The sequence below is a fragment of the Myotis myotis genome, unplaced genomic scaffold (genome assembly GCF_014108235.1).
Source record: "Myotis myotis isolate mMyoMyo1 unplaced genomic scaffold, mMyoMyo1.p scaffold_m19_p_3, whole genome shotgun sequence".
Classification (NCBI taxonomy): domain Eukaryota; kingdom Metazoa; phylum Chordata; class Mammalia; order Chiroptera; family Vespertilionidae; genus Myotis; species Myotis myotis.
The window spans coordinates 194,144,525-194,171,761 of NW_023416335.1; the positions used below are offsets into that span (position 1 = coordinate 194,144,525).

The 27,237-nt window shown below is 39.7% G+C and overlaps 1 protein-coding gene across 4 annotated transcripts in view; it reads right to left on the bottom strand.

The window, feature by feature from the left end:
- Positions 1 to 27,237, bottom strand: part of FGD6 (FYVE, RhoGEF and PH domain containing 6) — a 131,412-nt gene that overhangs the window by 86,187 nt on the left and 17,988 nt on the right. For all 4 annotated transcript variants that reach the window (XR_004965884.1, XR_004965885.1, XM_036298105.1 and 1 more), the window contains exon 4: positions 8 to 164. Coding sequence is in view for 2 of the 4 variants with exons in the window: in XM_036298105.1 (XP_036153998.1) it covers positions 8 to 164 (157 nt within the window). In the remaining 2 variants the exon portion in view is untranslated. The remainder of the gene's footprint in view (positions 1 to 7; positions 165 to 27,237) is intronic.

Genomic DNA, 27,237 nt, shown 5'->3' on the forward strand with positions numbered 1-27,237 from the left:
GACCAACCTCTACCTGTTTATCTTCCAGCAGGTCAGGCTCCCCTTTGCTAGAACCAGAGCTGACATCATCTTCATCAGAACTGTTGATGACTTCCTCTTCATCTGAAGGAAGGTCACCAAGACCAAGGTCCACATCACTGTGTACCTCCTGGGATGCTTCACAACTGTTTCAATAGAAAGTGTAACATTGGTCACCTTCAAAAACAAGGACTACTGCCAAAACCAAACAAAATCAACCATCTTATTCACGTGATATAAACAAGGTACATCTAAGGGGTTTCGAGAGATGGAAATAGCCAGATCAATCAAACTTCCCCTTCCCTTTCCCCATCCCAGTCATCAAAAAAACATATTAAAAGAAAACACATTCATTTTTATTTTTAAATAATCATCTTGGAAAACATGTATTTTCATGATCAGAGGTGAAAAAGAAACAAGTTTCCCAACTGACCCATCCTATGATTCAATACATCCTTACTCTAGTCTAGAAGATCAGGTCTCTACTAGTACAAACCAAGAGGTCTTACAGCTCATGAGCTGGGTTACCACAAAGGAACATTAGAAGGGGTGATACTTCCATAGGTCTCTTTTTTTTTGTTTAGCTAATAAACCTACAAGGATTGGGAGGTAATGGTGGCCATCACAATCAACAATGCATGTGCTAATGTAAACACATGCCCACTTCCCTGATTATAACCAATCGCCTTTTATGTAACCACATCATAAGACATGGGAAAGAAAGAGGATGTTATAAATTCTCCGGCTGTGCTCCAGGTCTGCAGATTCAGACACTCTGGGGGTGCAGGGCCCCTAGGCAATAAACCACTATACCAGGCCACTTAACAACGCCTCCTCACCAACCTGACATCATCATTTCCCACTTTGTATTGAGACAGCTCTCTTGAATCTAAAAGCCATTGTTGCTATCTGATAGGTGGGGGGAATTCCATAGCAAAGTTCCCCAGGAAGATAACAGAAATAATACTTTTTAGCTTTGCTTATAAAGACTCAGGAACAAACCTGTAGGAACTGCTTTCCTGTTTGTAGTCTACAAGAATATCTGCAGACTACAGAAAGCAAAAAAAAAAAAAAAAAAGAGCCTCAAAAAATCACCCACAGAAAATCATCGGGGAAACATTCAGGCAGAATAAAGAGTTGCATTTCATCCTGGCATGCTCTTTTAGAAGGTCATGGGCAGGTCACTCAATAGCCAAGGCTCCCACAAGTTATGAGCATTTCTGACGAGAATCTTAAAAGCGCATGATGAATTTTTTCTGCCAGTTTTTGTAGGATACAGACTTGCCTCAGATGCCATTCCTGGAGCCCAACTGTTACACAAACCAGTTGGATGGAGGCAGAATGCCAAAAGGAACACTTCCCTCTGCCAAAGATTACTCAGTGCCTGGAGGGCCTAGGGATTCATATCAGCCTCAATTAGGTGGGAGCACACCTTATCATAGCTGCCTATGACATGAAGGAGACACATTCCCTGGGGAGTGGTAGGGGTGAAGAACGGAAGCTTTCGGGTCAGATCACTGGCAAGATGCACTGTCTCTGGGTGTGGGGAGATGAGCCCACCACAGCTGGGCAATTAGTTGACTTAGATTAATGAGAATAAATGAGAGTTAACAGAATCTACAGACTGCAGGATCCATCTATATTAATAGAAGAAACATAAAGCTTTACTTGTTTTTATCTTAATTCATTGCCCCTTAACAGTCTCTAAAACCCTGTCAGTAAGGACATATTCAATCTATGAGCAGCTTTAGCATTAGAAATATTAAACCTCAGGTCCTGCCCCACCCTCACTGAGTCAGAATCCGGGTTGTAACAAAATCTGAGTAATTTGTTTTTTTGGATCAGCCTATCTGTGTGTTCCTTTAAACTCCACAGTATAAAAATTTCAAATAATCAGTTATAGAGCTATGGCACCCTTGAGGAAATTATGTTTATTTTGTCTAAAAGGGGAGCTGAGAGGTTTTCTTGAAAAGCTATTATTAAGAAGACTAGAGGCCCAGTACATGAAATTAGTGCACAGGAAGGGGGTGGGGAGGGAAGTCCCCTCAGCCCAGCCTGCACCCTCTCCAATCCAGGATCCCTCAGACATCCCTCTCACAATCCTGGACCGCTGGCTCCTAATCGCTCACCCGCCTGCCTGCCTGGTCACCCCTAACTGACCCCCCTGCCAGCCTGATCGCCCCTCACTGCCCCCTGCTGCCGGCCAGGTCACCCCTAACTGCCCTCCCCCGCCGGCCTGGTCACCCCCAACTGCCCCCCCCCCCCCCCCGCTGGCCTGGTCGCTCCTAACTGCCTCTGCTGCTGGTCTGGTCGCCCCCCAACTGTCCACCCCTGCCTGCCTGGTCACACCTCATGGCCCCCCCTGCCAGCCTGGTCACCCCACATAGCCTGCTGTTCAGTCATTTGGTCGTCCCTCACTAACCCCCTGCCGGCCTGGTTGCCCCATGCAGCCTGCTGTTCAGTCGTTTGGTCATCCCTCACTAACCCCCTGCCGGCCTGGTTGCCCCACACAGCCTGTCTGTTCAGTTGTTTGGTCATACCTCACTAACGCCCCCTGCCTGCCTGGTCATAGGCAGCCATCTTGTGAGGGCATGAGGATTAATTTGCATATTACCTCTTTATTATATAGGGATATAAATGTTTACAAAGGTTAACATTTAAGAAAAAGAAAAAATAGCTTTAAATATTAAAATGGCATGAATCAAAACATACTGCATAAAACGTTTGGAGATTGTAATTCTGAAAATTGCTTTCTTATAGGAAACGTTTCCTGATCACTATTCCTTAACCCAAATTCATTTTCTTGACTCTGAGTCCTATCCAATCTTACTCAACTGCACTTGGTTCCTACCATTAAAATGTAAACTCCTAAGGATAAGAAAATTGGTTACAGTTGAATCCCCAGCATACTGCTTGATACAAAATAGATTCTCTGTCAATTTTTACAGATTAGACAAAAATGATATTAGAGAGCAATCAAACATTCAGGAATGTTCAGACTGTATGTATTTATGGTAGTGGTGATCACAAAGACATGTTTGGGGGAATACTGAAAGAGTGTATGGTTTAAAGGAGACAGAGCATCCTAGGTATCACAATCAATGGTATAGAAGTGGGAATATTTGTATTTAGAAAACAAAAAGGACACTTAGGCTGCAACAGGAGACTCCTATAGGTAATTAATGAGAAACATGCTTGGAGAAGATAACAAGTACCAGGCTGTCAAGGATCATGAAAAATAGCTGAAGAGTTTAGACCTTCATTTTCTAGGCCTTTAATATGAAGATTCAAATTTCCCAGTAGATCTCCCAGCTGGATGTCACTACCTATATACTTATTAGCGCCAATAGGAAAGAGAATGACATCTCTTCGGTCAATCAGACTTTGTAAGCACAGCCCTTTCTCCACTCCCCCCACCTTACCAAGGGAAAACATCCCTGTTTACTAGCATCGGTGAGAAATCCCCTTGAGGATCTCAAAGTTTAAGTCGAAGTTAAAGGAGCTTTCCACATACCTGGATGGTAAACAGTAGAGACCATTTATGATTTCTGAAGCTTAGGGAGGAAGATTAATCTTGTAACCCACTGCCAATGAACTAAGTGGGGGTGAAATGGAAGGTAGGCTCAGAGACAGACTAAGTGGAAGGAGATCTAGTAGGCAGTTTCAATAGTGCAGGCAGCCTAAACCAGGGTGGCTACATCAGGAAGCAAGAGGAAGGGTTGAATGTAAGAAATCATCAGGGTTAGGGTAAAGAGATGGGAAAAAACTCCAGTATGCCTTCAAGGTTTCATGAAGACTCACCAGCAAAATGAGAGTAACATTAATTGAAACAGAAATATGTTAACAGGGATCTTATTTTAAAGGAATGATAATGACTTCAGCAGCAAATCAGGAAAGATGGCATCTAGTATCCACATTAACATGTTCATCTCTGCATGATTAAACAGAGAAAACTGTTCATGAATTTACTTTCCCACATATTGCTAACAGCTTTCCATTCCATCCAAATAATTTTAGATTTCTAATAATGAAATATGGACTCTTTACCAATGCCAGTCGTTGAGTTTGGGGCTCTTCCATTCTTTTTATTTCCTTTCCACTGTCAGGAAGATAACTTTCCAACACTGTCTACACTGGGGTTAAAGAAACAGGATAGTGTTTCCTCCACATTTTCCTGCCTAGTTATATCATAATTTGATAATCGAAGTAAAAGGAAAGTAAGCTGCAACAACAACCAACAGAGTCAAGACTACCTCCCCAGGCCACCCTTTCCAAGTCAGATTTGCTTCTGGAAGGACTCTTGCTTCTAGAAAATAATGTTTTTCAAGTACACTGAAATAAAAACAAAGAAAAGTAAAGCCAGAAGTAAATTCCCACTGATTAGGGAACATTCCTTCAATTTCACATGCCAAGGATCTTTAGATTTGGAGTGATAATTATTTAATTCCATTGCTTTCTAAATATTATTTTTAAAAAAAATAATTCAGAACAGTGTTTTTTAAAGTATTCCATTGCATTTTTTAAAAAATTACTTATTTTGGAGCAATGTCCTCATACACCAAGGTTACAGGTTCAATCCCCAGTCAGGGCACATACCAGAAACAACCGATCAATGCATAAATAAGTGAAACAACAAATTGATATTTTTCACGCGCTCTCTCTCTCTTCCCTCCCTCTCCTTTCTCTCTCAAATCAATAAAAAATTTTAAAGAAATAAATGTTAAAAATTACTTATTTTTATGTTATTTTTTTATATATAGACAGGACATCCTCCACTGGGAAGCACAGCAAATTTCTATTTCAAGTAAGATGTCACATCAAGGATGGTTTCTCTTTTAGAGGGAACTGTCTTTTAAAAAATGCTTATTTAATCCATTTCCCTTAGGAGTTTTCAGGAACATAAAACCTGCACAACGCTGAGCCAGGCATCACCAACAAAACATCCTTGTGAACCTCCATTAAGTGAACAATTCCAGCAAGTGAGAGGGCAAGGATGGCAGAGAAAAGAAAGGGAGAAGCAGTGTTAACTGAAGAAAGCTTTAAAAGTCCTGAATTCTGTCCTCTGTTGTTGACAAATCTAGTTTCTTTTTCCTCTTTTGACTCTGATTTTTATCTGAGCCCCTTAAATAAAAAATGTAGATGTAATTCCTCCCAAACTTGAAAAAAGTTCATTCCAATACCCTCACCTTCAGGAGCTTCTTTCTCACTTCCAAGTCACAACACGTAAATATGAACTTCTATGATCTTTCTCTTCCTCTTCTTTCTACTGCTAGCCCAAACTGAACAGAACCAGCTCGTGCTCAGGATGTTGTCATAATTCTTTTTCAAATGCTGCCTCATTATGGCTTGGTGATTTATCTGTTTCCTTTGGATGCTTTCATATTTATCACAGATTGAGTGGAAAAAACTACTACTAACAACTTCAAGAATGAAAATTAGCAAAAAAATTTAATGTCATATATTATTATATGCCAACTATATAAAATTGTTCCACAATTTTTACCAGAAAAAAAAGGTTAACACGTATTTAAATGTTTTTATTGAAGGGAGAGGGAGAGATAGAAACATCAATGATGAGAGAGAATCATATATATGCTGCCTCCTGCATGCCTTTCACTGGGTATGTGCCCTGCCCAGGAATCAAACTGTGACCTCCTAGTTCATAGGTCGATGCGCAACTGCTGAGCCAGATGATTTTCTTGAGAACTACCACAATAATGAGTAAGTTATCTCTCTATTTCTTTTAGGAAACAGTGCACAACTTGTAAAACAGTCATATAGTGCCATTTTTGCCCTATAATAAAGCAAAATTCATATATTCATGTCATGATTTTAGGGTTTCCAAACATAGGAGCTGGCACAATTATTTTAAGTATGTGCAAAGCTATCGTGACAGAATGTAAAAGCAAAGAGATAACAGAGTTTGAAACAAACTTATCTGATCTGAATAAATATCAGGTTCAACAAGTGTGACCGCTATGTGAAGAGAGGTAAACTGATTATCTAATAGGTCTTACCCATTACTAACTGCTTTAACTAAAAAAAAAACCCTGTTGCTTCAATAATATGAAAGGCTGTGGATGGCTGTTTCTCTTATTACAATAGCAGAAATCCTTCCCCCCAAAGAAACATTAGTTTTTTGATATATGTTAATTTTTAATCTTCTTTTGAGAGAATGCCTAAAAGACAAACTTTATTTTAATTTTTAAAATTAATGAATTTATTACCTTAATTTAAGGTTAAAAAATCTATAACTTAATGTATGTATGAGCATATTAACTATTTTGAGTTAAATGTTTTAATAAACACAGACTACAAATAAATAAAGTCAGTAAAATAAGGGACAGCACATCAGGAGTTTGTTACTAAAACAAACAAAAACTAAAAAAGAAACTTGCAGTAAAAAATGTATACAATTAGGCCCTGGCCAGGTAGCTCAGTTAGTTAGAGCATTGTTCCGATATGCCAAGATTGTGGGTTCAATCTCCAGTCTGGGCGCATACAAGAATTAACCAGTGAATGCAAACAAGTGGAACAACAAAGTGATGTTTCTTTCTCTCTCCTCTCTCTCTCTCTCTCTCTCTCTCTCTCTCTCTCTCTCTCTCTCTCTCTCTCACTCTCCCTTCCTCTCTCTCTAAAATCAATAAATGAAAACGTTTAAATGTACACAATTAGTTTTTCATTTTTGGTTCATGACTTTTAGAGGTGTTAACTATCAAGACTTTAAAACTATCAAGCCAGGGTTCAATGGCTTCAGAAAAAAAAAAAGAAAGAAAGAAAAGGAGAAAGAAAAGAAAAAAATGCACAGAAAAATGTCCAGCTTCCCTGAAATATAAACTGGAGGATTGTTTAAAAACTGGCTTTGGGTGACTCAGGAAGAAATACCAGGTTTTAATGACGGATTTTGAAAAACAGGCCTGCTTCCAGTATTCACAGGCAATCAGCCTGAGGGTCCATCCCTCCCACTGATGTGCCAACAACAATCAAGGCTCAAGTACAACAGGAGGGCACACAAAACCCACAGGGGACACACCTGGAGTATCTGGCTTGAGTGACCATGGATACTGTGCTACTGGGCCCCAAAGGGCACCTACTACACTTAAGGCCCCTTGCCATGACTGGAAGACATAGCAGATCTACCTGATGCATAGAAACAAACACAGAGAGGCAGCCAAAATGAGAAGAAAGAAAAACATACTAAATGAAAAAACAGAACAAAAGTCCAGAAAAAGAACTGAACAAAATGGAGATAGGCAATCTACCAGATACAGAAATCAAAACACTGGATATAAGAATGCTCAATGAACTTATGGGAAGAGTAAATGAACTCTGCAAGAACTTTAACAAAGACATCAGAAACATAAAAATGGAGATAAAAATCATAAAAAAGGACCAGTCAGAAATGAAGAATACAATAACTGAAATAAAGAATTCTTTACAGCCCAGCCGGCATTGCTCAACAGTAGAGTGTCAACTTATGAACCAGGAGGTTACTGTTCAATTCCCAGTCAAGGGCACGCACCTTGGTTGCAAGTTCCCCAGCCCTGATAGGGGCAGGGGTGGGAGGCAAACAATCAATGTGTCTCTCTCACACCCATGTTTCTCTCTTTCTCTCTCTCCCCCTCTACCCTTCCTTTCACTCTCTCTAGAAATCAATGGAAAAATATCCTCTGGTGAGGATTAAAAAAAAAAAAAGAATATATTATAGGGTATCAATAGATTAGATGAAGCAGAGAATCAAATCAGCAATTTGGAAGACAAAGCAGCAGAAACACACACACGTGCACGCGCGTGCGCGCACACACACACAAAATGAGAACAGTTAAGAGGTTTCTGGGACAACATCAAGTGTACAACATCTGCACCATGGAGGTACTGGAAGGAGAAGAGAGAGAGCAAGGAATTGAAAACCTATTTGAAAAATGACAGCAAACTTCCCTAACTTAGCGAAGGAAATACCTAGTAGACATATAAAAGTCCAGGAGACGCAGAGTCCCAAACAAGTTAACTCTAAGAGGCCCACAGCAAGACACATCATAATTAAAAAGCCAAAGAGAGAATCTTAAAAGCAGCAAGAGGAAAGTAGTTAGTTACCTACATGGGAGCTCCCATAAAATTGTCAGCTGATTACTCAGCAGCAACTTTGCAGGCCAGAAGGGATTGGCAGGAAATTTTTAAAGTAATGAAAAACAAGAACATACAACCAAGATTACTCTACCCAGCAAATCTATCAGTTAGGATCTGAAATCAGATAAAGCGCTTCCCAGATAACAAAAAGCTAAAGGAATTCATCACCACCAAACCAATATTAAACGAAATGTTAAAGAGACTTCTTTAAGAAGAAGCAAAAAAATTTTAAAGATCAAAAATATGAATAATAAAATGGCAATAGTTACATACCAATCAATAATTACTTTAAGTGTAAATGAATTAAATGCTCTAGACCAGTGGTTGGCAAACTGTGGCTCGTGAGCCACATGCAGTTCTGTAGCCCCTTGATTGTGGCTCTTCCACAAAATACCACGTGCGGGAGCACACGTACAGTGTGATTGAAAATTCGTGGCCCATGCGCAGAAGTCGGTATTTTGTGGATGAGCCACACTCAAGGGGCCAAAGAGCCGCATGTGGCTCGCGAGCCGCAGTTTGCCGACCACTGCTCTAGACAAAGGACATAGGTGGTTGAATGAATAAGAAAACAATTACCTATACATATGCTGCCTACAAGACCCACTTCAGATCAAAAGACACACATAGACTGAAAGTAAAGGGATGGAAAAAGATATTCCATGAAAATGGAAATGAAAGAAAGCTGAGGTAGCAATTCTGATATCAGACAAAGTAGACTTTAAAACAAAAACTATAACAAAAGGCAAAAATGGATGTAGAAGTCCACTTCTGAGTATATACTCAAAGAAACCCAAAAGACTAATTCAAAAAGACATATGCATCCCTATATTCATTGCAGCATTATTTACAATAGCCAAGATATAGAAGCAATCTAAATGTCCATTGATAAACAAATGGATAAAGAAGAGGTGGTACATACATACCATGGAATATTATTCAGCCATAAGAAAGAATGAAATCTTATCATTTGGGACAACATGGATGGACCTAGAAGGTGCCATGCTAAGTGAAATAAGAGAAAGACAAATACCATATGATTTCACTTATATATAGAATCGAAAAAAACAAAATAAATGAACAAACAAAACAGAAACAAACTCATAGATACAGAGAACATTTTGATGGTTGTCAGATGGGAAGCAGTTTGGGGACAGGGTGAAAAAGGGGAAGGGATTAAGATATGCAAGTAGCCAGTTATAAAAACAATCAGGGAGATGCAAAGTACAGCTTAGGGAATATAGTCAATAATGCTGTTATAACTATGCATAGTGTTAGATGCATACTAGACTTATATTGGGCAATCACTTCGTGGGTTATGTAAATGGCTAATAACTATGTTGTACACCTAAAACTAATATAATATTGTATGTCAACTGTAATTGAAAAAAAATTATTTTAAAAAAGCATGTCTGTTTCCTCTTCCAAGGTCCTCTACTCTTACAAATACCATTACCATTCCCCTCCCCAGAAACACGTTTATTATATTCCCTACTGACTAAAAACACAATCAGGATCAGTACCCTGAGGCTTTTAAAATAAAATCATTGCAGGACAACTCTGAAAACAAGTTACAAAACAAATGGAATTCAAAATTCCTTAAAGGAGAAGAGAATCTACTGAGATATTTGCACCCCTTTTATTTAAGTAATTTTAGAGTTATTAAATTTTAACTACAAAAAAAAGAAGTTCTAAAAGGAGATTCTACCATTGGCCATTAATTGGAGACTAGTTAAATAAATTGGTTCACATCCATATAATGAATTACAAAACAGCAATCTAAAAACTAAGGTAGATCTATGCATGTTGATATAGAGTGTACTCTAAAAAATATTGCTAGGTTAAAAAGATTGCTAGGTTAAAGACACAGAGCAGTGTGCATTCATTTACATAAAAAGCAAAACAAAAGAACACCTACACCTACACATATATATTTATATATATAGATATACACCCATACAGATATGCTAATAGATAGCTCTGGAAAGATTCAGAAGAAACCTATAACAATGATTGCCTCTGAGACTAAAGTCTGAGGTAAGAAAGGGACTTCATAATTTACTCTATGGTTGTTTTTTATAACTATTTTTTTAAAATATATTTTTTATTGAATTTTTACAGAGAGGAAGGGAGAAGGATAGAGAGCCAGAAACATCGATGAGAGAGAAACATCGATCAGCTGCCTCCTGCACACCCCTCACTGGGGATATGCCCGCAATCAAGGCACATGCCCTTGACTGGAATCGAACCTGGGACCTTTCAGTCCGCAGGCTGATGCTCTATCCACTGAGCCAAACCGGTCAGGGCATAACTATTTTTATTATGGATATTATTACTTTTTTAAAGACAACATACACACACACACACACACACACACACACCACAAAACCAGAAACTTTTAAAAGTTTTACAAAAGATGGTTCAGATCACCAACTCTTCAGCAATAGCTTATTCCTTCCCAGGGTGATGAGAATTTTCACAAAATAAGAAAAGGAAAAGGAATGGAAGGAAAGAAAGAAGAGAGAGAGCTCCAAACCTGGAGCTCTGCTCATTCTCAAGATTGCCTTTATTTTATCCCTTTAACTACTATTTAGGTCAGGGAGGTATGTAGACCATTATGCCTTTCCCTCATGGCCTGTAGGTGCACATTTGGGAAAACCATTAACATGAGTCTCTAGATAATAGGTAGACGGAATGACCTTCTGACCAGTCAGTTGATGGCTTTAAAAAGAGAAAAAGAGGTTGCAGAGAGGTTATTTAACAGTCTGCAGGAGCCACAGAGTAACCATACAACTTGCTGACTAACCACAGTGAACAGCACCATATTATTAGGCATCTCCCGTGCTACTCCTGAGTGCTGTGATAACGCCTGAACTGTAAATAAGGACATCATACCCTGCAGGTTCCTGGTCCAGTTTTAATGACTCAGAAAGAGTCCAAGGCTGATAACATTCCAATAGATACTCTTGTCCCTCTAGCTTAGCTGACAGCCTTAGCTGTTCTTAGCTAAAGAGGAATAAATTGTTACAAAAATGTCTCCAGACACAAGCAATTTTGCTTTCTTAGAAATTGAAGAGGTTTGAGGAATAATCCCAATGTGGACAGTTCTATTTTAAATTTTTTGAGGAAACTCCACACTGTTTCCCATAGTTTACCAATATGCATTCCCACCAACAGTGCATGAGGGTTTCCTTTTCTCCACATCCTCACCAACACCTGTCATTTGTGGATTTATTATTGATAATAGCCATTCTGACAGGTATGAAGTGAAATCTCATTGTGATTTTAATTTGCATTTCTTCCTTATGACCCAGGTCTGGGTATTTATCCCAAGAAACCTAAAACACTAATTTGAAAGGATATATGCACCGCTATGTTCATTGTAGAGTTATCTACAATAGCCAAGATATGGAAGAAACCCAAGTATCCATCAATTGACAAGTGGATTAAAAAGCTGTGGTACATATATAATGAAATCCTATCTAATAATAGACAAACATGGTAATTAACCATACCTTCACTACCATTGCCAATGGCTGATCAGCATGATATGCAAATTAATGGCCAACAAAGATGGAGGCTAATTTGCATACTGCAGGCAGGGCGGGACACCGGGAGCCGCCATCCAGGCCCCCGTGTGCAACCCCAGGAGCCGCCGGAAAGCCAGGCCACAGGCAAGGCGGCCCCCTGGGACCCAGGAGCTGCCTTGCCTGCAGCCCATGATTGTGATCATGATTGGAAAGTCAGGCTGCAGGCAAGGTGGCCCACCGGGACCCAGGAGCCACCTTGCCTGTCGCCCGTGATCGTGATCATGATCATAAAGCCAGGCCACAGGCAAGGAGGCCCCCTGGGAACCAGGAACCCATCGGCGAGGTCTGCAGGCGAAGCAGCGATCAAGCTATGAGGGGGAGGGTTGGGGGCAGAAGGAGCTACAGGAGCAGCTCTGGCCGGAGACTGAAGACTCCGGCCGGAGCGTGGAGCAAAGACTGAAGGCTCCAGCCGCAGCGAAGACTGTGTCCAGAGTGAAGATGGAAGGCGGTGGCCAGAGTGAAGGTCTGGGTCCCAGGTGCCAGAGGAAAACTGGTGCTGGCAGCCAGGGGAAAGAAGGCCTATTGCACGAATCTTCGTGCAACGGGCCTTTAGTATTACTCATAAAAAGGAATGAAATCTTACCATTTGCAACAGAATGGAAGGACCCTAGAGGGTATTATGCTCAGTGAAATAAGCTAATCAGAGAAAGACAAATACCATATAATTTCACTTACATGTAGAATCTAAAGAACAAACAAAAAAAAATTGAAACAGACTCATAGATACAGAGAATGGACTGGTTGTTGCCAAAGGGGAGGGGGTTGGTGAACTCAATGAAAGTGATGAAGGGATTAAGAACAAATTGGTAATTACAAAATAATCACGAGGATGTAAAGTACAGCATAGGGAATCTATAATAATAAAAGCATAATATGCTAATTAGACCGGACAGCCCAATGACCTTCCGGACGTCATTCCGGACATCCTTCAGGATGAAGCCACGGCGGTGGGGGCTGAGGCAGAGGCAGTTAGGGGCGATCAGGCAGGCAGGTGAGCAGGTAGGGGTGATCAGGCAAGCAGGTAGAGTGGTTAGGGGCAATCAGGCAGGCAGGCAATTGGTTAGGGGCCATCAGGTAGGCAGGTAGGAGAGCGGTTAAGAGCCAGTGGTCCTGGATTGCGAGAGGGATGTCCGACTCCCAGTTTAGGCTTGATCCCATAGGGAGGATTGGGCCTAAACTGGCAATCGGACATCCCTCAAGGAGTCCCAGATTGCGAGAGGGTACAGGCAGGGCTGAGGGACCCTCCACCCCCATGCATGAATTTCATGTATCGGGCCTCTAGTATAGTAAATAATATTGCAATAACTATGCATGGTGCCAGGTGCATACTGGAAATATTGAGGGGGATACTTTGTAAGTACATGATTGTCTAACCACTATGCTATACACCTGAAACCAGTACAAAATACTTTTAAAAATGAAATGTAGACAGAAATCTTTTGTTAATACAAATAGCAAAGCATTCTACTAAGCTGAGAATTGCCTCCAAAAAAAATATACCAGGTTTCCAGTCCAGTTTTGTCATTGTAGCAAAGATTGTATTCATTTTGTTGAAAAAAAATTTTTTTAATTAAATGAAGTTAGGGTTGACCCAAGATCATTTCTTCCCTTTACCTCCTCATTATGTAATACATAACTCAGTAGTACCACATCACATAAAGGCCACTAGAAATAATGACGTTGGGACAACTACATGAGGGTACTTCATATTTAGACACACACACACACATATATATTTACACAAATGTATTTATATATACACACATGTATTTTCACATATATAATATTTTAAATGTCTAAAACTGTAATTTGTTTATTTCAATAAATATTTATTGAGGGCTTATTATGTATCGTATTATTTTAGGGTCTGGGTAAAGATACTCTAAAGGAATTAGTTACAGATAATGTTCAAACTGTAAATTCTATGGTCGCTTCTCTTTTTACAAGATGAGTAAAACTTTTCTTAACAGATAAAGGCAGAAAGAACTGAAATAACTACAGTAATTAGTATAAAGGCAGGGACTATTTTCTAAAAAGGGAACAACTAAAAGTTAGAGTATGCTAAATGTTAAAGGCAATGCACAGACACTAGGGGCTACCGAGCCAGAAAAATACCCCATGCAGGCTGGGGCGGTCAGAGAGATCTGAGTGCAGACACTTGAGAGAACAGACCCCAGCGAACAAAAGGAGGAGCAAAGGCATCCTAAGTGGGAGAAACAGTGTGAGCAAAGCCTTGTAAGTGATGTGGAGGGTGATTTGGGTGGGGCATTTTTTATGTGATAAGAAGTTAAGAAAGTCCACCATGTTAGAGAGGTTCCTACTGCTAACACAGCTGGCAAGCAGCCACTGCAGAAGAGACAATCACCATCCATAATGGGACCATGGGATCCAAACCCAAGGCCTCCCCTTGGCTTTACCTGGTTCTTACACAAGAGTAAGAAACCTAATGGGGGAGCAGAGCCACAGGAGTGAGACTGGTTGGTGAGTAAGTAAAAACAAACAGCTCACCCTCTGACTACCTTCTTTAACATGGTGTCTCTGTGTCAGCTGTATATGCCAGCTTGCTTCCGCTAATGTCTTTTCATCTTATTCCTAACAGCCTCTAAAAAGATGGTGAAACTTTTGGAGAGCATGACCATTCCCTCCGCCATGCTATACTTCTGATTGTGACTCAGTACAAAACCACTATGGAATAAGGCCTAAAACTGTGTTCTGCCTTGACATCTGGGGAAAACCAGGAGGGCCCTGACTGGCCTAACCATAAGTTGCTCTTCCCACTCTGTTCCCCTGGGTAAGGTCCCCTTCTTTATCACAGAGACAGTTCTGGCTTAGCCCTGAGTAGAGGATAATAATTCCTTGCCAACAGGTGGAATTATTCAAACTAGCTAATCACATCCTCTCCTGGGAACCACAGGGGCACCCTTCCCTCCTGAAACTACAAAGCTTGCCTCTCACAGTCCCCAGTGGTTCACTCTGTTTCCAAGTGCAACACCAGTGTAGCCCTGCATGGCATGCTATGTCTTTGTCCCCTGAGCTGTGAGTACAGGGTAGGGCAAAAGTAGGTTTACAGTTGTGAGTACACGAAACACAAAGTTTCTTGTATTATTGTTTAATTACTGCATTCTTTTTTTTTCTTTTATATTATTTTTTTATTAAATCTTTATTGTTCAGATTATTACAGTTGTTACTCATTTTCCCCCTATAGCTCCCCTCCACCCAGTTCCCATCCCACCCTCTGCCCTTACCCCCCCCCCACTGTCCTAATCCATAGGTGTACAATTTTTGTCCAGTCTCTTCCCGCACCCCCCACACACCTTCCCCCGCCCCCAAGAATAGTCAGTCCACTCCCTTTCTATGACCCTGATTCTATTATATTCACCAGTTTATTCTGTTCATCAGATTGTTTATTCACTTGATTTTTAGATGCACTTGTTGATAGATGTGTATTTGTTGTTCATAATTTGTATCTTTACCTTTTTCTTCTTCCTCTTCTTAAAGGATACCTTTCAGCATTTCATATAATACTGGTTTGGTGGTGATGAACTCCTTTAGCTTTTTCTTATCCGTGAAGCTCTTTATCTGACCTTCTATTCTGAATGATAGCTTTGCTGGGTAAAGTAATCTTGGTTGTAGGTTCCTGGTATTCATCACTTTGAATATTTCTTGCCACTCCCTTCTGGCCTACATAGTTTCTGCTGAGAAATCAGCTGACATTTGTATGGGTACTCCCGTGTAGGTAACTGACTGTTTTTCTCTTGCTGCTTTTAAGATTTTCTCCTTGTCTTTTGCTCTTGGCATTTTAATTATGATGTGTCTTGGTGTGGTCCTCTTTGGATTCCTTTTGTTTGGGGTTCTCTGCACTTCCTGGACTTGTAAGGCTATTTCTTTCACCAGGTAGGGGAAGTTTTCTGTCATTATTTCTCCAAATAGGTTTTCAATATCTTGCTCTCTCTCTTCTTCTGGCACCCCCATAATTCGGATGTTGGTATGCTTGAAGTTGTCCCAGAGGCTCCTTACACTATCTTCATATTTTTGGATTCTTTTTGCTTTTTGTTTTTCTGGTTGGGTGTTTTTTGCTTCTTCGTATTTCAAATCTTTTACTTGATTCTTGCGATCCTCTAGTCTGCTGTTGGAACTCTGTATAATATTCTTTATTTTAATCAGTGTATGCTTAATTTCTAGTTGGTCCTTTTTCATAACCTCAAGGGTCTCACTAGATTTCTTGAGGGTCTCACTAAATTTATTGGCGGTTTCTAAAAAATTCTTGAAAAACCTTAAAAGTGTGGTTTTGAACTCTATATCCAGTAGTTTGCTTTCCTCCATTTCTGTCATTTGTGACCTGTTTCTTTGTCTCCGCATTTTGGCTGCTTCCCTGTGTTGATAGAGTGGCTTTCTGTGCTAGGTGTCCTATGGGGCCCAGTGGCTCAGCCTCCCCAATTACCTGAGGTGGACACTCTTGGTGCACCCCTTTGTGGGCTTTGTGCACAGTCTTGTTGTAGTTAAGTCTTGATTGTTGTAGGTATCACTGGGAGGAATTGACCTCCAGGCCAATTGGCAGTGAGAATCAGCTGTGTCTGCAGTGGGAGAACTTCTGTGCTGGAGACACCCTTCTGGGGCAAGACTTGCTTCAGTGGGGCTTTGGTACTCACTGAGTCTGCCCCCTGAGTGTGTCCCTTATGGATCTGAGGAGTTGTAATCTGGATGGTCCCACTCTGACCACTGGGTACACTGGCTCTTGGATCTCTAAGGAGGTGCTAATTTAGCCTCTGCCTGAGGTTACCCAGCAGGAGCTATGGAGAGTTCTGCAGATTCCTCTTCTTTGTTTGGGGTTTGGAGGTGCCCAGATGAGGCCCAGCTGTGAAGCAATGCAAGCTGCTGTGGGGCCTTGGGCCTTCTTTTGGAAGTTCTGGGTCTCTCTGACCCAGCTGCAGTTTGTTAGGTAATTTTCAGATTGCAAATGGCCAGGCCTTTCATATGCAAAAGCCTCTGGGCCTAGTTTGGGTGGGGAGGGGTGTCAGGGGATCAATAGGGTGGAGCAAGCAGCTATGGCTGCTCCTCAGTCCTACCCTAAGAGGCCCCACATTTCAGTGTTCAGGTAATCGCTGCAAGTACCTCTGAGAGAAAGCGGCCCTCAAGTTCCAATCTATGCCAGACAGTTCAGTTTCTCCCAGTATGAGTCTGGGTCCCCAGAGACTCACCTAGAACTGGAGTTCAGAGCAGTTGGGAGCTTGAGACTCCCTTCCGATTGAAAAAGACAACCGTGTCCTCAGTTGCCAGCCCTTTCTACATGCACTGCATCCTCAGTTACCAGCCCTTTCCACATGCGCTGTGTCCTCAGTTGCCAGCCCTTTCCACGTGCACCTCCGTACCTCTGCACTTTACTTTCGCACCTCCTCTGAGTCTCAGTGTGCTTTTCTCTTTCCTTCTAGCTGTAGAATTTCCACTCAGCCAGCCTTCCTGTGGTTCTGGATGATGTCCGTTTTGTTTTTTAATTGTATTTTTGAAGTGGTTGTGCGAGGCAGCAATTTCCGGTGTTTACCTATGCCGCCATCTTGGTTTCTCCCTGCATTATTTTCCATACAAACAACTATAGACCTACTTTTTTTTTTTTTTTTTTTAATCTTCACCTGAGGATATGCTTTACTGATTTTAGATAGAGAAGGGAGAGAAACATTGAAGTATGTGAGAAACATCATCAACTGCATCCCCCACATACGCCCCAACGAGGGATTGAACCCACAACCCAGGTATGTGCCCTGACTGGGAATCAAACTGGTAACCCTTTGGTGTACAGAATGATGCTCCAACCACTTCAGCCATACCAGCCAGGGCCCTAATTACATTTTGCATACATATCCCAACAGACTCTGCCATGAAAAACTCGAGCAGTTTTCAAGTTAAAGGTATTATTATTATGTGCTACAGAAATATGACATATTCCAAGTTACATTAAATACAGACCCCACTATAATACAATCGTGGGGAATTACAAGAGAACCAGTGGTTAAACCCTTTAGACATCTGCTTTCAGTCCCAGATCTTATTTTATCCCAGCCTACTAGAGTGTTCCCATTTTCTAACAGGAACCACATCCTGTAATTGGGATTTCCCATTGCTATGGAGTAAGAACAGTAGGCTTCTCGGGAGCCCCTATGGAGGCAGGGAGGGGGGAGGTTAAGTTGTTACTCATGAATGAATCAGCCCACTTCCTTATTTAGAACTATACATGAAGAATTATTATTTATCATGTCTCTTTCTCAGGTACTATCCACAAAAGAACTGACTTGAAGGTCTACTCTAGAACGACAATGGATCATCGATAATCCTCCAAATCCATATGGAACCTATTTCTTTCTCAGAGCACCCTGGGGGTAAAGGTCTATTTTTTCCAAGACTGAGAGGTTGTAGAGGGCATCAGGAAAGGGCATGAGTTTCTTTTTCCACTCTTAAACCCACGCATCAGAGTTTTTTTTTCCACGAGTTACACTGCTGAGTAGCTAGCTCTGTGATTATTTTTAGTCTACTTGATTGGGAAACCAAGGAAAATCATAACATTGCTATCAAACTTGGGTAACATCTTCGACAGCTAGAGTCAGAGAAAATGCAAGGAAGTGAAAATAAACATGCATTCAAGAAGTGAGATAAACAGATTCACTTTGAACAGGGTCACAAAGATTTCATCAAGTTTCATTCATTTCTAGAGAAAATGCAGTAGAGGAGAGAAGAAAAAACACTGGTTTCAGCCTAAGACAAACTTGCATTTAAATCTAGGCTCTACCACTCACTAGGTTGTATATAACTATCTGGCTCTTTAATTTTATACTTCCCTAAATCATACAATTGAGATAATACCTCAGCCTATGAGGCTAAATGAGATAATGTGAACATGCATGGTACACACAATAGACAGGAGACAACACATTTTTTAAAAGCAGACATGTGAAGAGGGGAAACATCACGGTCCATTGAACAAAATAGGAAGAGGAACTGGAAATCTTTGTTCTTGCTCACCCCTGGTAACGCCAGAAGTTAATGTGATGCCTGAGCTCTCTACTTCTGATATGAATGAATTCATAAAATGGACTTTCTCCTAATATCTCACAAAAAATAGTATCGTGACCTAGCTGGCTTGGCTCCGTGGATAGAGCGTCAACCTGTGGACTGAAGGGTTCCAGGTTCAATTCCGGCCAAGGGCACATGCCTGGGTTGCGGGCTCGATCTCCAGTGGGGGGTGTGCAGGAGGCAGCCGATTGCTGATTCTCTCATCATTGATGTTTCTTTCTCTCTCTCCTTCTCCCTTCCTCTCTGAAATCAATAAAGAAATATATATTTTTTTAAAAAATAGTATGGTATGAGTAAGCAAAGCCAGCCAGCCTGCTGCCTCTTTTTGTAAGCCTGTGAGCTAAGAATGGTTTTTACATTTTTAAATAGTGAAAAAAATCAAGAGCATTTTTGTGGCATGTGAAAATTACATAGAACTGAAATTTCAGTATCCACAAATAAAGTTTTATTGGGACACAGACATGCACATTGGTTTCGTACTGTTTGTGGCTGCTTTTGCATTAAGAGTCTAAACTTGTATACAAAAATGACTTCAGAGAGAAACTTCTGCATTACCAGTCTCGTGAAACAGCTCATCACAGCGTACACGGCTGAGTAAAGAACTCCTGCGGTGAGTTCATATGAGCCATGGTTTTGCAGCAGGTCACTCCTGGGCTTGTTTCCCATGTTTAATTTCACTGCTTCTTTTGGGTAGCTTACTACTTTTACAAAGCTCAGAATAATCACAGTTTCACACATGTCACAATACTGATTCCTACTTAAAAAGAATTTCAGTCACCAACATAAATGACTAATTTAGAGGTATCCCACTAGATCTGAAGGTGCTTTTTAAGCAACTTTCTAAAAGTTAGCTTTGTCCCTCTTTGGTAAATAATGATCATAATGATGACAACCTAAATGAGCAACAAAGCTGAAAAGGCTTACGAGTGACATAAGAGGCATGTGTCACTTACGCAATGAAGTTGCTGATTCCTTTGGTAACATGAACTTCATTTTGCAATGTAAAGCAAAGTACCTTTATTTCTTTTCTAAATACAGGTTTTTGTACTGGAGTAAAGTGCAAAGAGTCTAGTTGATGCATTTCAAAACACTGATCTTCTGCCACTAACTAAAGGCCCACACACAAATAAGAGGAGCAGAGAGGAGGGAAGCAGGGAGAAATTAAGATACCAGAAAGCAGTAAGAAGAGTGGAAAGAGGAGAGAAACAGGAGCAGACAAAAAGGCAAAACGCCATCAGTTCCTCCATCTGTGATGTGGGCAAGTGTTCCCAGAGCCTTTACTGAGTTCCTGAGGGGTTAGGCTTTGTGTTAGGCCCTGAGGTGACACACAAGAAGGAAGACTGTTCCTGCCCAGGGGGAAATGGTGCTGACAGCTCTTGCCTTTCTCAAGTGCCTCCTAGATAATAATGGCCTAGGGACAGAGATTAACTACCCCTAAACTTTCCATTTATTCTAAAACTTTCCATGCCAAAACACAAAGCAAACAAACAAAACCCCCAAACCTTTCCTCTCAACTGGAATAGAAGAGGTTAATGAAGAAAAGGGGGCAGCATTTTTCTTTTTACTTCCTGCACATTTGACCTTTAAAAAAATTCTATATAACTTTTATAATGAAAAAATTAATAAAGAATTGAAAATCCCCATCCATCCTTCTTCAAGTTTACTAATCTCAATTATTTCAAGCATTCCTCACAAATTGTTGTTGTTGGTTTTTAATATATAGAAAGAAAAGGTCAAAGGCAAGGGAAAGAAGGGGCTGGACACTGCCATCCCCATCTGGACTTCCCCACAAATGCAAACAATAAAATAAAAAATCACACCATGTTGATATGTGAATTATAGCAATGGTTTTCAATATACTTCCTGTAGACAGCCTAAAAATAAACACTCTTCTAGAGCAGGGGTGGGGAACGTCCGGCCCGCGGGTCTTATAAGGCCTGTGAAATCATTTGGTCTGGCCTTGCCAAGGCATTAGGGGTGAGTTAATTAAATGTTTGACCAAATAAGCAGGCTAGTTTTTTAAATATTATTTTTTTCTGTTTATTTAATAATGTTTAATAGTGTTGTTTTTTGTGAAGAAGTCTTTTGTTGTTGTTGTTGTTAATCCTCACCCAAGAATATTTTTCCATTGATTTTTAGAGAGAGTAGAAGGGAGTGGGAGAGACAGAGAGAGAGAAACAGCAATGTGAGAGATACATAGATTGGTTCCTCCCTCATGCATCAGGGATGGAGCCTGCAGTCAGGGACGGAGCCTGCAACCAAGGTATGTGCCTTTGACCAGAACTGAACCTGTGACCCTTCAGCCCAGGGGCCAACGCTCTACCAACTAAGCCAAACCTGCTAGGACAGCAGGCTAATTTTTAAGTTGATAATTTTGTATGGCTTGCAAATGATGTTATAAATATCCAAAATGGCCTTTGGCAGAAAAAGTTTCCTACCCCTACTCTAGAGTTTCTATTCCCATCAGTCAAGGTACACCTAGGAAAGAAGGACTATTTTCACCCTAAAATCAGGTAAGCATAGTGAAACAGAAGTTTCTATAAACTCCAATACCTCTGTTGAGCCACAGATTTCATTTATGGAATCTGCCCAGGAGCATTAGCAGAAATATTTCAATGAGCAGGTAAAGAAGACATTAATTTGTAGAGTACAGAAGAGCATATAAAAATACTTTGCATCTTAACAGTAAGCAGGCTCAATAAGAATTAATGATACTTAGACTTACTACCATCGAGAGTCTATCTAATCAAGGAAACGGCTAAGATCTCAGTGTAGCCTACTGCACGAAAGCATCAACAGTTACTCAAATTATAACCACTGGGTATAAAAACATACCTAAGCTCATTTTACCATTAAAAAAACAAGTCCTGAACCTATTGGAGCTAATGTATTTGCTTATTTTTACAGTCTTTATTTAAATTTTGCCCTACAAAATGATTTCATATATTTTAATGAGACCAAAACCCATTTCTTTTAGTCACAGAAAACTTTCACCCTTCAGACTTTTATGTTATATTCTTCACTAAAGCCTTAGTGACAATTTTCATTTTAAAAGTCTTTTTATACTTCCCCAAATACAGTGCTCAGCACACAATGTGCAATAAGTACCTGCTAACTAAAAATAGTATTTAATATATTAAGAGGAAAGATGTAATTTATTAAAGAGTTTTCACTGGTTATCTGTGCGACTTCATAGCATACTTTCCCTGGCTTCTGAACAGCTAAGTTATGAGATTTTTTTAAGTTGTACAGTCAGAATACTACAATATAAAGGTAAAGAGTTTTCTCAAGTTTACATCTTTCTAAAAGATTTCATAACTTTCTTAGATAACACTCTTAACATCTTTCCCATCTGGATACCCATGTTCTTGAGGTAAATAACAGACTTTACTTGGAGACAACAGAGCAAAGAGCCTAAAATAATATAGTTTGGCAGACTGATAGGATGTTCAAATCTTCAAATATTTATATGGATAATTCACCCTGTATGGGAAAACACGTTTTGTGTAGCGAAATCATTATGATCATTTCCCAAATATAAAAACTGCACCAGGCCCCTTCACCAGGCTTGTGACTTCGGGACATCTTTGTAAATTTTTGCTAACTTCAAAGATTCCTACAGACTGTCCAGATTGTTTTCCTTCTAATCTTACTACATATAAGACATGTCCTTTCATTTAAGAAGAGTTTTCTAAGACTTTGACTTTTTTGTGTGATACAATTGTCTGTGTTTTCTGGATAGCACATGAAATATGTTAAGATCTATACTACTTAGGAAACTGTTAAAAACAGCTTTTGATTGGCGTGGAGTTAGATCCCATGGCTTTTTTCTGAAGGTTTGATAAGAGGACTAGTGGAATGAGAGGAATGGAATGTTTCTTGCTTAACTAGTCCATAACATGGAAGGAAAGCTCAGTATGGACAGATGCATGTAAGGCCTTTTAACTCAACTTCTCTCTCCAAGGGAGCTTTGTTTTAGCAAATAGCAGTAATTCTCCAAATCAGTGTAATTGCTTTCCAAAATTAACAGATGTTTCCTGTGCATTCTGCAAGCCTGGTCAGTGGGATACTGGTTTATTCAAAATGCAGCTGGATTCTGACCTCACACAAATAAAAGCAATATATAACCTGACAACTATTTACTCAGATGTGACCACCTATTTTGTGCCAGGTATCTGCTGAGGCTAGTGATACAAAGGCCTTATAATTTCTTACAATATTTATTTTTCATATAGCTTATGTTTCTTTTTTTTGGAAGGGGTGGTAGGGGGATGTCAACAAAGTGCTATGATAAAATGGTGAGTTAGTGCTGTGCAATAGGAGACCAAGGAAAGGGGTGTCTTACGCTGCTTGGTATATAGTAAATGTTAGTTATTGCTTTTATTATACTACTAGAGGCCTGATGCACGAAATTCGTGCAAGGGGCTCAGCCCTCGCAGCCCCAGCTTCGTCCAGAAGGTCATTCGACTGTTCGGTCTAATTAGCATATTATGCTTTTATTATTATAGAATTATTATAGATAAACAGGATATGACAGGCAATATACTATGGAAGGGTGTGGCACCACAAGTATCCACAAATTCACTTCCTCATTCAGTCTTCCAATAAATATTAACTATGTGCCTACTACATATCAGGCACTGTTGTAGGCACTGGGGATAAAGTGATGTAACAAAGTATTTCTCATTCATACAGGTTGTATTCTAGTAGGGCAGACAGATGAGCAAATAAATAAATAGATAATATATTGATAAGAATAGGACATATTAGAAAGAAAAACAGAACTGTGTAAGTGATTAGATAGGTGGTGGAGGTAGGGATATTTTGTTACCTTTTCTACATTGGAAGGAAAGATTTTCACAGAAGATAACATTTGAGTTAGGTCTAGAAGGATGAGAGATAATCTGAGAAAAAGTATGCCAGATAATGGAACAAATCTTTGAGAGGGAATAGGGTGTTCAGGAATGTCAGTCAGTCTTATATAGGTGGGTAATTTCATAAGATTAGAAAAGCCAACTGGGCCAGACAACAAAAAGTCTTATATACTAAGTTACAGAGTTTCAATTTTATTCTCTAGGGAACTGGCCACCAAATGATGCTTAATTACAAAATATGTAATTCTTTAAAAACAACAACAACAACAAAAAACATGCCCTAGCCAGTGTGGCTCAGTTGGCTGAGCATCATTTCAGGCACCAAAAGGTCGCCCGTTTGATTCCTGGTCAGGGCACATGCCCAGGTTGTGGTTCAGTCCGTCGGGGTGTGAAAGGGAGGCAACTAATAGATGTTTCTTTCTCACTTAGATGTTTCTTTCTCTCTCTCTCTCTCTCTCTCTCTCTCTCTCTCCTCTCTCCCTCCCTCCCTCCCACTCATCTACCTACCTGTCTCTATCTCTCTCTGCCCCTCCTTCCTTTCATCCCTCCCTCTCCCTTCCCCTTCCTTTCTCTCTCTAAAAAAAATAAAATAATCAATACAAAACCTTTTTAAAATAACAAGAATTCCCGGTTAGAAAATGGACAAAAAAACCCAGATTTCATGTTAGAGGATATACAGATGGCAATTATGCACAAGAATACATATTTAACATCACCAGCCATCAAGGAAATGCAAATTACACCACAATGGGGTGTCACTACACACCTATCAGAATGGCGAAAATAAAAAAGTGACAAACACCAAGTGCTGACAAGAATGTGGAGACACTGGGTCACTCATACATTGCTGTGGGAAAGTAAAATGGTTCAGCTACTCTGAAAAACAGTTTGGCAGCTTTTTATAAAACTAAACATGCAATTACCATGTGAGCCACAGTTGCATGTCTGGGTATTTATCCCAGAAAAATGAAAATAAATGTCCACACAAAATCTGTACATGAATGTTTATTATAGTTTTATTTCTAAGAGTCAAATAGTGGGACTGACCCTTTAACTGGTATCCTTTAATTGGAATATTACTGCAATATAAAGGAAAGAACTATCCATGCATGTAACAACTTGGATAGTTCTCCAGGGAATTATGCTAACTGAAAAAAAGTCAATCCCAAAGGGTTATATATTGTTATGATTCCATTATATATAATATTTTTGAAATGAAAAAAATTTGAAATGGATAATTGGTTGCCAAGGATTGGGGAGTGAAGTGGGTAGGAAGTGGGTATAGTTATAAATGGCAACAAAAGGGATCTTTGGTAGTGATGGAATTATTCACCGTCATGCCTGACGGTGATATGCAAACCTATAGATGTGATAAAATTATATAGAACTAAATACATATCCACACTGAGTACAAGTAAAACAGGGGGAATCTAAATAAGATCAGCAGATTATATCAATGTTAATATCCTGGCTGTATTATTTTGCTACAGCTTAAAAAAATGTTACCATTAAAGTATACTGAATTTTTCTCTGTACTATTTCTTACAACTGCATGTGAACATACAGTTATATCAATAACAATTTCAATTAAAAAATAAAAAACAGACTTTAAATTTCTTGTGACTTCTAGTCTGACCAACTCTCTCTGAAGTAGCTGATTAGCTACTAGGGAATAAAGTCACTTGAAAATACCCCCTCTAGCAGTTAAAATGCCACTCTGCTTACATTAGAACCGGACACCTTTAAAATCAACTGTCATTAGGTAGGACAGAGTCATGGAAAACTGGCAGATTGAGGGCATGGTATTTCAGCTGGCTTCTATAAAAGCCTTCAGAGCAGTATCACCCCACTGTCCTTTTCCATTCAATTTTAGCATAAAACATGGGAAGAGAAGAGGCAGGAAACAAGAGAGGTAGGGCAGTGAAACTTCTATGTATCTGGACACTAAAAACTGTAAGCATATACTTACATGCTATGCCCTTTGATAATGAAATATCCTGAAAATGAAGCTAATTGTGTAGCTCTTTCTGGGTTGATTTTAATCTGAATTAAGTTGCGAGAAAAAACTACAAATTCATTATAATCTAAAGTATAAGATATTTTAAATGAAATACGGTTTGAGTCCTTTCATGTATATGTATCTACCATTAACAGCCAAGTAGAAATTTGGTCTTACCAGGCTTGCTTTAGAGCAGCCTGTTATAATTAACACATAATTATTTTACGCAAACACATTGTTAAAATGCCCAGCAGGGTGTGTACAGAATTTAAATATGTTTTCTATAATATAATTTACAGCATTTATTTGCTTAAAATGAGACTAGCCAAGTCTAGTTGAGCCTAGGCAGGATGAATACAGATGCAAAATTAAAAAGTCATAAAAAGACATTTCAATCCGTTTCACCTTGGAGGTAGATTCAGCAAGCCCTTGGTGAACAGGGTCAGAGATTGTGACCAGTGTCAGCGGCCCCAGCAATGATGCTTTATCTAAGAATTTCTCTCAACTGAATGTGCCCTCTTGCCCAGTTTCCAGGTCTTGTCATTTCATAATTGAAAAGGCTCCAGACAACAGCATAGTGATTGCCAGAGAGAAGGAGATGAGGGGAGGAATAAATGGTGATGAAAGAAACTTGACTTGTGTTGATAAACACATAATATACAGATGATGTATTGTATAGAGCTATATACCTGAAACATAATTTTATTAACCAATGTTACCCCGATAAATTCAGTTTAAAAATCCATTTTTTAAAAAGGCTCCAGAAATACTACCTCTTCTAATTTTCAGCCACAGAGAATATATCACCTACCTCTATTTTGGGCGGGGGGGGGGGGGGGGGGGGCGGCGGACGACATTACCATTCATTTAAATCTATATTTTCATTAAGATATAAAAGATATATTTCAGCCTTACAAACATTTTTACTTCGGGGGTCCATAAATAACAATAATTAACTATTAAACCACAGTGCTTTAGAGGTCAGAAAGTATCTGACAGACAATGAAATGAGGAACAAGGATAAATGAGATTAAAAAAGCAACTCTCATGTAAATCAGGGGGGAAATATGAGACATACATAATCCTTTCTGTGTCATTAACACCCAAAGTAACTGGTAAACAAAAAGGATCATTTTAACTTGCTTTGAATAGTGGCCACCACTAACCTGACCAAATGCAAATATGGCAGATTAGTTCAGTTTCCAACCACTGAAACGTCTATTTCCTAACCATAAAAGTTTTCCAATCAATGAGCTCTTCTTGCATGGAAGATCTGGGGCCTCGCAAATGCTCATTAATGTCTATACATATCGCTGCAGGTGCTCCTGTATTTGCCGTCTAGATCTTGAACAAATTAGTGTCAGTAATAGTTTGTCTCTTGGGTAGAAGATTCACAGACCTCTACCAATATTAAACATAAAAAATAAAATAATGGCAAAACAAATGCCCTACAGGCCAGGACAATATGAACATGTTCTGATTTAAAATCAATGCCTCAGGATCAGAAAACATGGTTCCACACTTTATCTACATATTAGCTGTGGACAACTTAGTTAACTTCATTAAGTCA